General features: G+C 35.5%; 1 protein-coding gene across 2 annotated transcripts; it reads left to right on the top strand.

Moving 5' to 3' along the window:
- Nucleotides 1–9,683: 9,683 nt before the first annotated feature.
- ap1s2 (adaptor related protein complex 1 subunit sigma 2) lies at nt 9,684–13,956 on the top strand. 2 transcript variants are annotated; one of them, XM_051911851.1, is made up of 5 exons: nt 9,684–9,850; nt 10,224–10,402; nt 11,559–11,667; nt 12,764–12,901; nt 13,006–13,956. In XM_051911851.1, exons 2-5 carry the CDS (start codon nt 10,224–10,226, stop codon nt 13,051–13,053), a joined length of 474 nt encoding a protein of 157 aa, XP_051767811.1. In that variant the 5' UTR covers nt 9,684–9,850; the 3' UTR covers nt 13,054–13,956. The 2 variants fall into 2 exon arrangements, with proteins under 2 accessions (XP_051767811.1, XP_051767810.1); XM_051911850.1 differs by lacking the exon at nt 9,684–9,850 and adding an exon at nt 9,986–10,110.
- The last annotated feature ends 1,060 nt before the right edge of the window (nt 13,957–15,016 follow it).

Below are 15,016 nucleotides of genomic sequence, written 5' to 3'. Positions count from 1 at the left end.
AGATCTGGCTATGCATATGTGAGACTAATACCTTTTCTTTGCATGACACATTGACATTACCATACAGAATAGCTCTTTTGGCATTATCCTGAATGTTGTATAAGCATTTGTTTCATGCGTCATTGAAACGAAGAGAGGTTCTCGGGAGCATGTGTAAGCTTCACATCCTTTTGATTTTCCCGGCAAAAACATCCCGAGTCCTTCACATAAAAATCAGTCTGAAGGCTTTTATAGACAACCTATGAAGTTGAGGAATGTCTCATTTTTCAAGTTTTGTTAAAAGCTGTTCACACATTGGCAATAAAAAAGCGATTAATACATGAAAATCCATATACATATAGCCCCATTAAGTAAATGTGTTTACTGAAATAAAAAAATTATTTATATGTGCAAATATTTGTTTTATATTTAATAGACATAGATATGCAAAAAGGGGAGTATATTCCTTTGGAAGGTTGTAAACCTAACCTTTTTCCCTTTCACAAGTAGAATCAGTCCTAAATGTAATATTTTATAGAGGACAGTGGGATCTGTTCTCTATTTCACATTAAATATTCCTCTACCACTGAAAGAATGAATAAATCAAGGTATCTTGAACATAATCAATTACATAACTGACTGTAAGAAGGGAATGGAGGAATAAACCACATCAAACAGCACTCAAGTACTTTTGAGGAGGGAGGATGTAAATGGAAATGGAGTGAACAGCAATAAAGGCGAGAGTACCAGGGGGAAGAAACAGGTCATGGCAGTCAAACATTTTATGAGAGCCATCTGGGGAATTACACTGATATAAAATAAGGTTGTGAGGGAAGCAGGCTGGTCACTTTATACTCACCCCGTAAATGTCAATCCTGCGGTCCCAACCAACAGAAATCACAAATCTGCCAAAACAAATAAAAAAGCTCCTCAGACAAAAAAATGAGGAGGATAATATCCATGAGGATTATGGCGCTCACAGTCAGCAGAGACTCACGCGTTCCTGTGCAGTTTCAGATAGAGGCAGTCACAAATCTGGTCACATTTTTCATCTAGGGAAAAATATAATGCAGGGCTTTGCTTCAGCTTTATAGGGAATGTGTGATAATATCTTTAATACTCTGAATAATCAGAGCATACTCATACTCACACTCTATACTCATCAGAGTACAGTTGTACAGAGCAAAGCAAATCAATCAAATGCACATTAAAAACTATAAAGAAATTTTTACCTTTCTTGAGTATCTTCACACACCGGCCATTGTTGAAGTTCCACATCTTAAGGCAGCCATCTATTCCACCAGTCACTAGCCTGGTGAAAATAAAAAAAGAATAATAATTCTGCAAAATAATGTTTACGTATGGTTTGGAGTCAGTAAGCTTTTTTTTTTGTAAAGAAATTAATTCTTTCAGCAAGGACACAATTGATCAAAAGTGGTAGTCAAATCTTTCACACTTACAAAATCTTTCTATTTCTAATAAATGCTTTTCTTTTCAACTTTTAAATCAAGGAATCCTGAAAAAAATGTATCACGTAGCCCAACTGTTTTCAATATTGATAATAATAAGAAATGTTTCTTGAGCAGAAAATCAACATATTAGAATTATTTCTGAAGGATCATGTGACACTGAAGACTGCTGAAAAATGAGTTTTGCCATCACAGAAGTAAGTTACATTTCAACTGTAATAATATTTCACAGTGGTACTATTTTACTGTGTTATTGATCAAATAAATGCAGCCCTGGTAAGCATAAGAGACTTCTTTCAAAAACATTTGAACATACAACATAAAACACAACATACAATCCAGTGATCAGAATCTACTTTTTGTTCCTCAGTCCAGACTTAAACGTAGAGGGGATCGAGCTTTTTCTGTGGTTGGACCTCGACTATGGAACAATCTGCCACTTGAGATTAGAGTGGCACCATCCATATCCATTTTTAAGTCTCTTCTAAAAACACACTTGTTTGCTCTGGCCTTCCAATATCCTACTATTATTACATTGTATTATGGTCTTGCTTATTTGTTATCTATCTGGTTTAAAATGTATGTTTCTTTTTATTGTTTTGTTTGCTTACGGTTTGATTTTAATGTACAGCACTTTGGTCAGTCTTGTGGCTGTTTTAAATGTGCTCTATAAATAAATGAACATTTTAAAATCGTACCAACTGCAAATTTTTAAACGGTTTTCTATCTTTATCAAATGTTGTCTTTATCATAGCTTCATAACATGATGTTTTATACGAAACAATAATACCCAAAGCTTAATTAGTTTGAAACAAATTGTATTAAACACAATTAAAGGGTTAGTTCACCCAAAAATTAAAATATTGTCATTTATTACTCACCCTCATCTCGTTCTACACCCGTAAGACCTTCGTTCATCTTCAGAACACAAATTACGATATTGTTGATGAAATCCGATGGCTCAGTGAGGCCTGCATTGAGAGAAAAGCCATTCAAACTCTCAAGGTCCATAAAGGTACTAAAAACATACTGGAAACAGTTCATGTGAGTTCAGTAGTTCTATCTTAATATTATAAAGCAACAAGAATACTTTGTAGAGTCCCTTTACAGCTGAAGAGTAGAGGCACACAGACAATTCTCCCCAGATGTTACTTGCATCTGGATTGGCAGTAAACAGACATGTCTCATCCTTAATGTGCCATTTCTAAAAAATAAATAAATAAAATGTCATCATAAAAAATAATACATTTTCATATTTATGTTGCACCACTCTAGGAATATTTCACAGAAAATTAAAATTCTGTCATAATTTACTCACTCTTATGTTGTTCCAAACCTTTATGCCCTTCTTTCTAATGTGAATCACAAATTTTAACCAATTTTAAACAATAATCTGCCTTCTGTATTCAAAATAACGAAAATAAATGAGGGCTGGGGCTGTCAAGCTTTGAAGATTGCAAGTCTTCTGAATAGCTTTGCGTGATGAATAGAACCAGATCAGTCCAAATCATGAACGAATCATTCAAACTGGTTTAGTGGACTGGATCAACTGATTCATAGAAAAGAACGATTTAATTCAAAGAACGATTCATTCACAAACTGGACATTACTTTTCTCATAAAGACATCAAGAGAAATTGAGTGGATTTAACTATTTCTGACTTTAGAAGACTTTGAATACAGTGCATGAGTCATGGATCTTTTTGGGCTGTTTTTTGTTGTTGTTGTTGTTTGTTTTTTGTAATTTTGGAGCTTGACAGTCTTGTTCTTATTCACCTTCATTACTAACAAGAGTGATAAAAATATGCTTTAAAAATTCCAATCTTGTGCTCAGCATATAGATGAAAGAAGGTCATATGGGTTTACAATAGCTTGAGTTTTAACTCTCTCTTTAATAAACAAGTGGTACAGTCTATAAATGTTGCATTTGATTTTACTAATTATGAACATTCAGTTTTCTTTAGCTCAGTTTAATGCTTGGCTTTATCATATCGAGAAGATTTAAAACACTTTTTTGATTTAATAAATCCAGATTTGACTTTAATTTTAGTAATTTATTCCTCACCTTTGCAGTCTTGTCTTTAGAGACTGAGTAAATGTGCCCTTCTTCTGAGGAGATACAGAGGTAGGAAACTGGGGCTTTGTGACCTTTCAAAATCCCTGTTGGTCTTCTGCCATTTCAAAATGTAAAATTACTAGCCTGGCAATAAATATCAGTTTTTGATAACACAGTATTGTCTATGTATATTTCATATTTTCTGACACCTATATAGATCAGAGAAGAAATTGTCCAAAAGAATAAAAACTGTCTAAGATGGTTAAAAGAGAGAAGCTATCCTAAGGATATAAGGCATACTTAGGGACATGATGATTCCACATACACAACAGCGTGTCCATCCCACCGGTGACCAAAAGTTTTTGCTTCTCACAGAAATCAAAGGTCATGACTCCTTTAGGAACGGTGAAGACTGTTTGACTTTCGTGGACTTTCTCTTTTCGCTCACTTTTGGCAACGCTATATCTGCTCTTGCATGTAGGTTGATGGATGAATCCACCCTAATTAAAAAAAGATTGTCAAACATTCATAAATGCATATCTACTCAAACAGATCACAGCTGACAGATTCAGAGCCCTTTTCCCCTCTTTCTGAGTCATGGTGTGTTATTCAAACGAGTTTAACCGGAGCTTCATTACATTGAGAGTTTTGACTGTTTGGTTTTTGCTTATGTTATCAGAATAAATATGTATTTTAAAGGGTTAGTTCACCCCAAAAAATGAAAATTCTGTCATTAATTACTCACCCTCATGTCGTTCCACACCCATAAGACCTTCGTTCATCGTCGGAACACAAATGAAGATATTTTTGATGAAATCCGAGAGGTTTTTTATCTCCCATAGACAGCAATTTAACCACCACTTTCAAGGTCCAGAAAGGTACTAAAGACATTGTTAAAATAATCCACATGACTGCAGTGGTTCAACCATAATGTTATGAAGCGACGAGAATACTTTTTATGCACAAAACAACACAAAAATAACGACTTCCAGGTTCTACGTCAGAATGCAGACTCATTATTGGCCGGCTCCTGCTTCAGCACCACACGCATGTGTCGTGCTGCTCACGTCAACGGCGTCGGCCAATAATGAGCCGGCATTCTGACATAGAACCTGGAAGCGCTGAACGTAAACAGCATACGAGAATGACATAGAATAGAAGATATTATTGAATAAAGTTGTTATTTTTGTTTTGTTTTTGCACACAAATAGTATTCTCGTCCCTTCGTAACATTAAGGTTGAACCACTGCAGTCACGTCGACTGTTTTAACAATGTCTTTAGTACCTTTCTGGTCTTTTTTAAAAATTGTACTACTAAGAAACCTTGTTTACCTCAGTTTCTCCCTGATCGATGTTATTAGCAAGATGTTCACACAGCCCTAGAGTGCCAAAAGCATTGGGATTAGTTAAATACATTGTATTGCATGAAATTAATATGTGTAGGACTGCCTTTGTTTACTTACCTGAGTACCATATACAATGATACATTCATCTGGGCCAGTAGAGCTAGAGTAAATTTTTCATTACAAGAAAAGCAAACATTGACATATCATCAAAGAGCGTAGTGTGTTCTTATTGTTAAATATTTCAGTAGAAAACAAAATTGCATGAGCAGCATAGAATACCTTTATTATTTTATTTGATCTGTTATCTAATATAATGTTACATCGTAAATGCAGAGCAAATTCGTTTTTTTTTTAACTAATATCTAAAAATGTTATCAATAAAACAGCAATTACATCAACATGTCTGACATGGATCTGGGCTGTGTTTCCCAAAAGCACCGTAAGACTAAGTTGATCGTAGAACCATTGCTACCAATGGGGCTACAATCAACTTAGGTAGATTTATGATGCTTTTGGGAAACGCTGCCCTGGTCACCAGTAATCCAGGTTTGAAGGCACAGTTTCGAGTTCACTCAACTGACAGCAAGGCTCCAAATAGAAAAACTCATAAAACTGGATTTCTCTGGATCTGTAAAGTGAGAGAAGAGATGTTGTTTGGATTGACTGAGGGAAAGGCTGAGATCAGATGTGGCTGTTATATAAAAAAGTGTTTTTCCCAAGAACACAAAGTTACAAGGTATACTTGAGCAGAATAGCAGAGCAGTCCCCAGACTGCTCCAAGGGAATCGTCCCTGTAATAACTGTAGATTGCTTTGGATAAAAGCATCTGCAAATTGACTACTTCATCTTCATTTGAAACAGCATGCCATGGGCAAAAATCTTCCATAGAAGATTCTGTACACTGCAGTGTATTATAAAGACTGTTATGTAAAAATAAATGTATTTTAAGAGCAGTTTACCCGGTTCCAATAATCAGTTTGTTGTAATCTGGCATTGGCACAAAATCTGTAGCCCATTTTGGTTTTCGAATGACCGATCTCTCAGGCTAGATATAGACAAAGAGAAACGATTCAAATGAAATATGGGATTCATATAATTAAAAAATGGAGCATAGCAGGAACAGCAATACATGAGACGTAAACAAATAAAATGTAACCCACAAGCATATTCTTCTTGCTCTTCAAATTAAGCTCTGGGGCCCAGAAGTGAACAATACCATCTTCTCTAAGAGTCACAACGTTGTCATTTCCCGCATTTTAGTAACTTAACCTTAGCTGGCAATACAAAGGCTGCCATTTTACTGCGACGTAGTGTCTCTTCCTTCACTTCGTTTTCCAGGTATACGTATGTGCAGAACTCATGCTAAAAGAAAGAGAAAACGACTTAAATAGAATTTGCTTTGGAAGTATGTTCATTATTTCATGATAAATGTTATGTTTGAAAATGTTTGCAACGAGACCCATTTTGCCCACTTGCCCACAAAGGTTTTTCATATGCAGGAAGAAAGTGAGATAGAAAAGATTGTATAATCATACATAAAGATTTTAGGCCTTGGGTCTCCGTTAATCCATTTACACAAGCAACAGGATATAACTGAACACATAAACCTCTCAGTACAGTACTTTTACAGTATTTTTAACACAATGGTTGCAATCATACTTACAACTCCTTTCAAACCTGGGCAGTTTTCAAAACCTGAGCCTTTGCAAACTCCTATTTAAGAGAACAAAAAAAAAAAAAAAAAAACATATTTAGATCATTTAAATTAGATTTCCAAATAATCTAAATATTTTGAATACTTACATCGTAGGTCAGTTTAATTTGCTTTAAATCATCATTGGAAACTATCTTCTCAATCTATGTTGGACAGCAAAAATAAATTAAACAAGGCAAAAAATCTGCATGTGTTAGATGTGCAGGTCTCTACAGAGAGGATTGTAAGAAAGAAGATTAACCGAGATAAACATCAGAGTCACTGTATGGGATGCTCATTAATTCAACATAGTATAAATCGACAAGTTTTGTTTGACATTGTTGGATGATCAAACAGCACTGTGAAAAATACTAGGCGTTTTTATTCCACTATATTGACTTCATCAGGTAAATTCACCGTTAGATTAGATCGATCACACTATAGCTATTCACTCGAAACATGGCATTTTGAGGACATCTGCTGGTTAAAGCCGTGTAAATGCAACAAGAACAGCAAAAACATGTTGTACACACTTTGAAACAGCAGCGCGTGAGTTTAGAATAAACAGAATAACAGAAGTATAGTTATCGTTATAGTTATCGTTATATGTATCGTTGCTGGTGTTTATAGTATATATTCCTGTTATAGCCTATATATTCCGCACAGCTACCCTGTCAAACTCCCTAAACACAGAGTACGCAGTTTGCGTAGGGCATCAACTCCCGGGGGGGGGGAAACCCTTTCATTTTATATTTATATTAACATAAACATAAATAGAAAAAAATTGTTTGTGAACGCACTCGACACGCCATTCATTCAGTATGGTCTCTGCATGCGCGCCCCGCCCCACCTCATGTTTGCTGGCTGACAAGTTGTAACAACTATGCCCGGGAAAAGACAACAGCTGTCTTGCGATGAGATAAGAAAAAGAAAAAGAAAAAGCCCAAGATGAATCCCGTGCATCTCTTTCAGGTAGCCTATGTATGTTCACAAACGTGAAAGTTTTGGCTATTGAAGGGTGAGAAGTGAGATTATTTATAGTAACACCGCGTTAATAATTTGACCACCAGCAACGCATCTGCCTGATTTGATACTAATGCAATATATGTCATATTATAATTTAAATTATTTTAATGCGCAATGCAGTGCGTTTTGAACCATGGTAAAGATATCTGTAAGTTTTTCAATACCAGAAGTGGAGCATTCCACAGACGCGAATCCATGAACCGCATTAGACAGTTGGATGCACGATTTAATGCCATCATTTTTAAATCTACGCTTACACAGGAGAATACCTAAATAGAAGTTTAAATCCTCGCTCTGAGTTTGCATGTTTTGATGTCCACATATTCTTATTAAAGAAATTACAGTGGCTATAGTATTTCTGTCATTAAGAAGTGGCCGAATATTGTTATTTTCTTTTTAAAATTAATATTATATTTTTAATTAAATGCTGTTTGGCCAAAACCAAGAATTTGATCATGTGTAACAACAACAATCACCAGGCTTTTGGCGCCCTCTACAGGCATTTGTTATAATACATATTATGTATTTAGTCTACAACATTTCTGGGGAATAGACTCTTGATGTGTTTAAAGGGTTAGTTCACCCAAAAATGAAAATTATGTTATTAATTACTCACCCTCATGTCGTTCCACACCCGTAAGACCTTCGTTCATCTTCGAAACACAAATTAAGCTATTTTTCATAAAATCCGATGGCTCAGTGAGGCCTGCATAACCAGCAATAACACTTTCAGATGCCCAGAAAGCTACTAAAGATTTTTTATTTAAAACAGTTCATGTAACTTTAGTGGTTCAACCTTAATGTTATGAAGCAACGAGAATACTTGCGCACCAAAAATCAAAATAACAACTTTATTCAACAATATCTAGAGATGGGCGATTTCAAAACACTGCTTTATGAAGCTTCGAAGCTTTATGAATCTTTTGTTTTGATTCAGTAGTACGGAGCGCGTATCAAAGTGCCAAAGTTCGATATCGACCTTTTGACATGTTTCTTCATCATTACAATTAAATAATGGTTTTCTATTTTAATGTACTTTAAAATTGTATATGCTCTATATGCAAATCAGCCTTCTTTTGTGGAAGGATTTACAAACTGAGAAACAGAGTTGAACAAACATAAACATGGACTCTTAATGATGATGAACAGAAAAGGAAATATTGCATATAAAATGATATCAAAATATGAACTAACATGTGCAATACAGTAAATATGCTTACACTACCCTAAATCAGTGGAAAGATGTGCTGTCCCAATCACCCAAATGTTACCAAAAAAAAATTTTTTCATTATAATATACCATTGTTTCCTCCTCAAATGGATAGTTAACATCTTCAGTATTACAGAAATGTATCATGTGTTGAGCTGATGTTTTTCATTTATGACAAAAAGCCTTGCACAAGGCGGAAATTCAAAAACTGTCCCAATCACCCTTAATTCACCCTATATATATATATATATATATATATATATATATATACCGATCAGGCATAACATTATGACCACCTTCCTGATATTGTGTTTGTCTCTCTTTTGCTGTCAAAACAGCCCTGACCCGTCGAGGCATGGACTCCACTAGACACTGAAGGTGTGCTGTGGTATCTGGCACCAAGATGTTAGCAGCAGATCCTTTAAGTCCTGTAAGTTGCGAGGTTTGACCTCCATGGATCAGACTTGTTTGTTCAGTGTTGTCACATGAAAAGATATAATAAAATATTTGCAAAAATGTGAGGGGTGTACTCACTTCTGTGAGTTAAAACCATATTTTCATACAGACAACAAATGCAATTTACTTCACACTTTTAGAGTGACTGAAACAAAAAAACAACAACAACAAAAAACGCTGCAAAAAAAAAAAAAATTATTGAAACTTATTTAATATTATCATAATTTTCACGCCCACCAAAAAATAATGGGCTAAGAGTGTTTCCAAAAAGTCACAGGGATCTATTTTAAACGTTTTAAAAATCACCAGCACAATGAATCTAAAATAGGATCTTATAATATGTCTATTTTATTTCAATGACAGAGTCACGATTTCTATTATAAATTTCACTGCATAACAAAACCTCCGTCTCAGTCAGAGCTTCACCCATCCTGTTCGAGTCTTGACCAATACAGAGTGTCATCGGTGAGTCATGGAGCCAATGAGAGGACACGATTCCAATAATCTAGCAAAAGGGCGATGTGTCCATGTAACGGGACTCCTCTCACATCTGCGTTTACTGCCATCAGCCACAAAGCCCATGCTCACGGAATCGAGTGTAATATAAACTTCAAAGGTAAAAGCAAAAATTGATCTCTTGCATTTATAGACTTTATTGGGTTATTTGGACTTGCTGTTGCAAATACTTGTGTTTTAATACAGTGGATAGTTTATAAATTTAACATTTACACGGCCGTAGCCTTCTTGCTAACGCGATCCTTCCTCTTTTGTTCCAACAAACAAGTAATTCAGGAAACACGACAAAGCTTCGGTTTGGTCATTTTAAATATGAACTGACTTTCGAAATAGCCGACATGAACGTTTCCATGCGGAATGGTTGGATTTGCTGAATACTATTTTGGCTTGGCTTGACTAGGCACATATGGTGATGATGATACACAAATACGATGTCTAGGTTTGAAACTCTTTTTGTTTCTCCCTCTTTTCAGATGCAGTTTATGCTGCTCTTTAGCAGGCAGGGGAAGCTGCGGCTTCAGAAATGGTACGTGCCGCTGTCTGACACACAGAAGAAGAAGATCTCCCGTGAGGTCATTCAGATGGTGCTAGCACGCAAACCCAAAATGTGCAGTTTCCTGGAATGGAGGGATCTGAAAATAGTCTATAAAAGGTTAGGAAACGACACTGAACGATAGGGATTGCATGGAAGGAACAACAGATCTATTGTATTTGGCACTTTCCACGATGTGGGTGTTTCCTGATTTTTTTTATTGAAGGCACAAATTTTGTGTTGAGGCATGTTTGATAAACTATTTACCTGACATAAAATTAACCTAGCAAGAAAAGTAGCTAGTTTTAAACACTTCAAATGTCCGTATCTCCCCCTTAAAATGGTGAACATGGTCCATGCCACCTTAGACATTCTTAACTGTATTCAGCAATTAAAATAACAAGAATGTGATTTTGATATATGTTGAATTCATGTTCAGTTCATTTTAGTAAAGAAGTACTTCTTTATTACTTTTATTTTATAAAAGTCTACTTTTTCAGAGGCCTTGGTTCTGGAGGTACTTTTTCTATTCATTTTTCATAGGGATTTTTTAAAAGTCATCGTTAAAGAGTTAAACCAACCAGCTACAAGTTGAATCACACCATTACAAACTTGGATATGAAGCAAAAATGTGTTTGAAAATTGAACAAAAAGAAAAAGGTACAAGACTGTGTACCTAAAAGCTTTAATGAGGGTGCTCAAGTGTTCTTTTGGCACGAGTTTCTTACCAGGATTCCCACCGTTAAACATGATTATTTAAAAAATAACTTGAAATATTGTAGGCTGATAGCTACCATCAATTAACCACCTCGTAACTCACAGAAGGTTTGTCTTTTATAAGTTGCATTAAAAATCAATCCCCCTTTGGAGAAAATTAAAAGGATTTTTACGTAGAGACACAGACTGATGTTCTTTATTTGTGGAAAGTGCCATTTCCTTTCGTGTTATATTTGAGTATGGTTGAGTTTATTTTTATTTTTTTTTCATTTAACACAAATTTATTAATTCATTTTTATAAAGTCAAATCTCAACTTTCGGTGTATTTTATTGCCTAGTCCTACTTTAATTACAGTAACAGAGAGTAACAGTCATATATGTTTGAAATTGTCAACAAGGTAAATGAGAATGACTGCTCAGAACAGAAAGATCCTGTATTTGATAGTTTGTAACACTGTGTAGTTTTGTTCTGTGACCTGACAGAAAGAGGAACAGTGAAAAGTGTTTCACTTTCTTTGTACTGTTAGTATTTATGAGGTGAGCTTATTTTGCATTTCAGATATGCCAGCCTTTACTTTTGCTGTGCTGTGGAGGACCAAGAAAACGAGTTGATAACCCTGGAGATTATCCACAGATACGTGGAACTGCTGGACAAATATTTTGGCAGTGTGAGTAAAGTTTTATGTCAGCTTTTGCCTTTCAGCCTCAAGGAGCAATGGGAGACTTTGTTGTTTTTGGCATGTTAAAGTGACCATGAAATCAAAATTGACAATTATTATATTTTACAGAATGTTGCAGTGCTTATTATAAATGATTTATCCATGCACATTATTATTGTTTAAAAATTCATATGCCCTCGTAATCTTTAATCAAAACCGTTGACCATTAACTGTTCTCTTCATGACGTTTGTCTCAGCGGAGGGTGGGACTAAATATCCTCCCCAACTGACTGCAAACTGGCATTTAGATCTGCCTGCATTTAGGAAGTTGCCAAGGAAGTTTGGTTGGCGATCCAATCAATTCCCGGAGGACGAAATCAAATGCCGCCCTAGGTTTTTCACTCTGATATATGTCACAATAGTGAAGAAAAGACTATCGCAACTTCCGTTTCATGCTGACTTTAAAGTGATAATTCACCCCAAAAAAAGACAACTTGTCATCATTTACTTGCCCCTTATGTCTTTCCAAAGATACATGACTGTATCACTCCAAAAAGTACAAATGACCACCATTAAAGGGTTAGTTCACCCAAAATGAAAATTCTGTCATTAATTACTCACCGTCATGTCGTTCCACACCCGTAAGACCTTCGTTCATCTTCAGAACAGAAATTAAGATATTTTTTTATAATGTCCAATGGCTCAGTGAGGCCTCCATTGCCAGCAAGACAATTAATACTTTCAATGCCCAGAAAGCTACTAAAGACTTATTTAATTTTATGGTTCAACCTTAAAATTATGAAGCGACGAGAATACTTTTTGTGCACCAAAAAACAAAATTGTTCAAAACACTGCTTCATGAAGGTTCGAAGCTTAACAAATCTTTTGTTTCGAATCAGTGGTTCGGAGCGTGAAAGTCATGTGATTTCAGTAAACAAGGCTTCGTTACATCACAAGTGTTTCGAAATTTCAATGGTTCGCGTTCCGTGAATAATGTCAGAATTTTCATCTAACTTTTCCTTTAAACCAATGACCAGATCTGTTGCTATATTTTAAGAGTTTCACATAAACTCATTGTGATACTCACTGTGTGTTTGAACACCAGGTGTGTGAACTGGACATTATCTTCAACTTTGAGAAAGCCTATTACATACTGGATGAGTTTATCCTGGGTGGTGAAGCCCAGGAGACATCAAAGAAGAATGTTCTGAAGGCCATAGAGCAGGCTGATATGCTGCAGGAGGTGAGGATTACACATAGCGCTCATTCTAAACATGCTTGGGGAAAAAAATACCACCAGTTTTTTAATATATGAATGGATTTTCTCTGATTTTTGAACTCTAACAGGAAGCCGAGACGCCACGTAGTGTTCTGGAGGAGATTGGACTGACATAAATGTTGAGGACTAACAAACCTACCAAAACACTAACACACATAATCCTTTCTTTTTTCTGTGGGCATTTTCTCTATATCTGTATTTTAGGTTAGCTTGCAGGCAAAAGTAGTGTTTAAAATAATCAGCACTTCCTGCATAAACAGCAAGGTATTGATGCCTGTTTTTCTACTGCCAAACATCTAAGGGAATCAAGGTCATCAAAAAATTAATCTGCACCACTATCTTAGTAGTTATGCAAATTTCCCATAGTGTTTGACTGTTTGGGAGTCAGGTTTGGATCAGTACATTTGTAGCAAAGATTAGCATCAGCATCGCCACTTTTCCCATGATGTCTTCTCTGTATTAAAACATTACCTCTCACCTTCAGCTGCCTTAAAACACTCATTTCCAGCTCACACATTGTTTGCCAGTATTTTTTGCAACTTTCAGTAGATCCAGTAGAAGTCAGAGGTTCAAGACCAGGACTTGCTGAAGTGTTACGGAATACGGACATTCTTATTCAGCTCCAAAGGGGAAATACAGATAATGTAAATTTATCATACAGAATTTTTGGCATAAATTCAATGATTGTAGGCACAAGTAAACATCAGTATTAGTAAATTCTTGACCAAAAACACTGTAATGATTTGTTCCTGTGAACACTTAATTGGTTCAGGCATATCGGGCATTTGCCATTCTTCTGTTGTTTAGTTTCTAATGCCAAAGAATTTTCTCCACCATCCTCATGCTTTTTCCCATAAAACCGTCTTTGTATGCTATTGTGTTGGACTGTTTGTCAGACTTCCTCTTGAAAATACATGTCTTTTGAAGCTTAAACAAAACAAATGATGAATAAAAGTCAGATATTGCAACGTGTTGTCCAAATCTTTGACGATCGCTTACTAATAAAGAATATTATTTGATATGTATGCTAGTTATTTTTGTAGTTGGTACCCAAATGCATCTAAATCAGCGGTTCTTATCCTTTTTGGCTCAATGCCCCCCCTTTGTCGAGGACAATATTCGAAGGCTCTTCTGTTTACAATTTAGTGTTTTTAAGCATTTTAATTAAAATTATGTTAATTAAAGTATTGTAAGGTTTTATATATACATATATAGTTATACAAATGGGAGATAATTGTAAGGTTATATATATATATATATAGTTATATAAATGGGAGATAATGGGTTAAAGTCTTGAATCTGTGTTCTTGTGCAAAAACTTGATTTACTTCAGTGTTCATCTTTGTGTTTCCTGATTGCCTGAAACGCAAGTTGGTGTTGTTTTTGTCAGCGCTGAGCACGTGAGTGAGTAAACAGACCATAGATATAATAAATACATAGACGCCCTGTTGGCCGCTTTGGATTGTTGCTGCGATACGTCAACGAGTCCGCCACATTGTGCAGGGCAAGATTCCCCATTAAACAAATGCAAGTAAACGGGGAGCTGCGGCTTTTCTGGACAAAAAGCGCAATAAAGTTTACATTTCTCAACCGATTCCAACGGTTTATGATCTGCGTGGAGTACAAAAAAGGTTTTGTCTCCAATTACTCAGAATCTCGCTAGTTTGAACTTGAAAATTATTCATTGTCATAAGGAATTGTGAAAACTCACGCTTCTCAAGCATAGATTTGGTTTATTTTTCAAGGTTAATAATTGTGGAGATGTTCCTAACGCAATATAATTTAATGTACATGAAATGTGCACATCGATTTTAATTGTGGAAATGCTTTTCTGTCTTCAACAACGCCATTATAGCCTTTTCCCTCGTGCCTTTAGCTTTTCCTGTTGAATCACATCACAGGACAATTTCAAATAAATATGAAGATAATTTGCATCTCAAAACCTTATTAATCGTTTAATTATCTATAGGCCTAAGCATTTCACAGATTTAATGTCAGTACACCGTAGATAAAGTACTAAATGAATTTATTTCGATTCAAATGGATTGCAACAAGATATAAAAGGATTGGGCTTAAAAG

This window comes from Ctenopharyngodon idella, chromosome 11 (genome assembly GCF_019924925.1).
Source record: "Ctenopharyngodon idella isolate HZGC_01 chromosome 11, HZGC01, whole genome shotgun sequence".
Classification (NCBI taxonomy): Eukaryota; Metazoa; Chordata; class Actinopteri; order Cypriniformes; family Xenocyprididae; genus Ctenopharyngodon; species Ctenopharyngodon idella.
Note: the sequence above shows the minus strand (reverse complement) of the source record. Positions and strands in the feature narration are given on the sequence as shown.

What these genes read in the sequence shown, in the direction of transcription:
- ap1s2 (XM_051911850.1), top strand. An exon ending in CTGAAAATAGTCTATAAAAG is followed by an intron (nt 10,403 to 11,558) that starts GTTAGGAAACGA and finishes TTTGCATTTCAG; the next exon opens with ATATGCCAGCCTTTACTTTT. An exon ending in TGGACAAATATTTTGGCAGT is followed by an intron (nt 11,668 to 12,763) that starts GTGAGTAAAGTT and finishes TTTGAACACCAG; the next exon opens with GTGTGTGAACTGGACATTAT.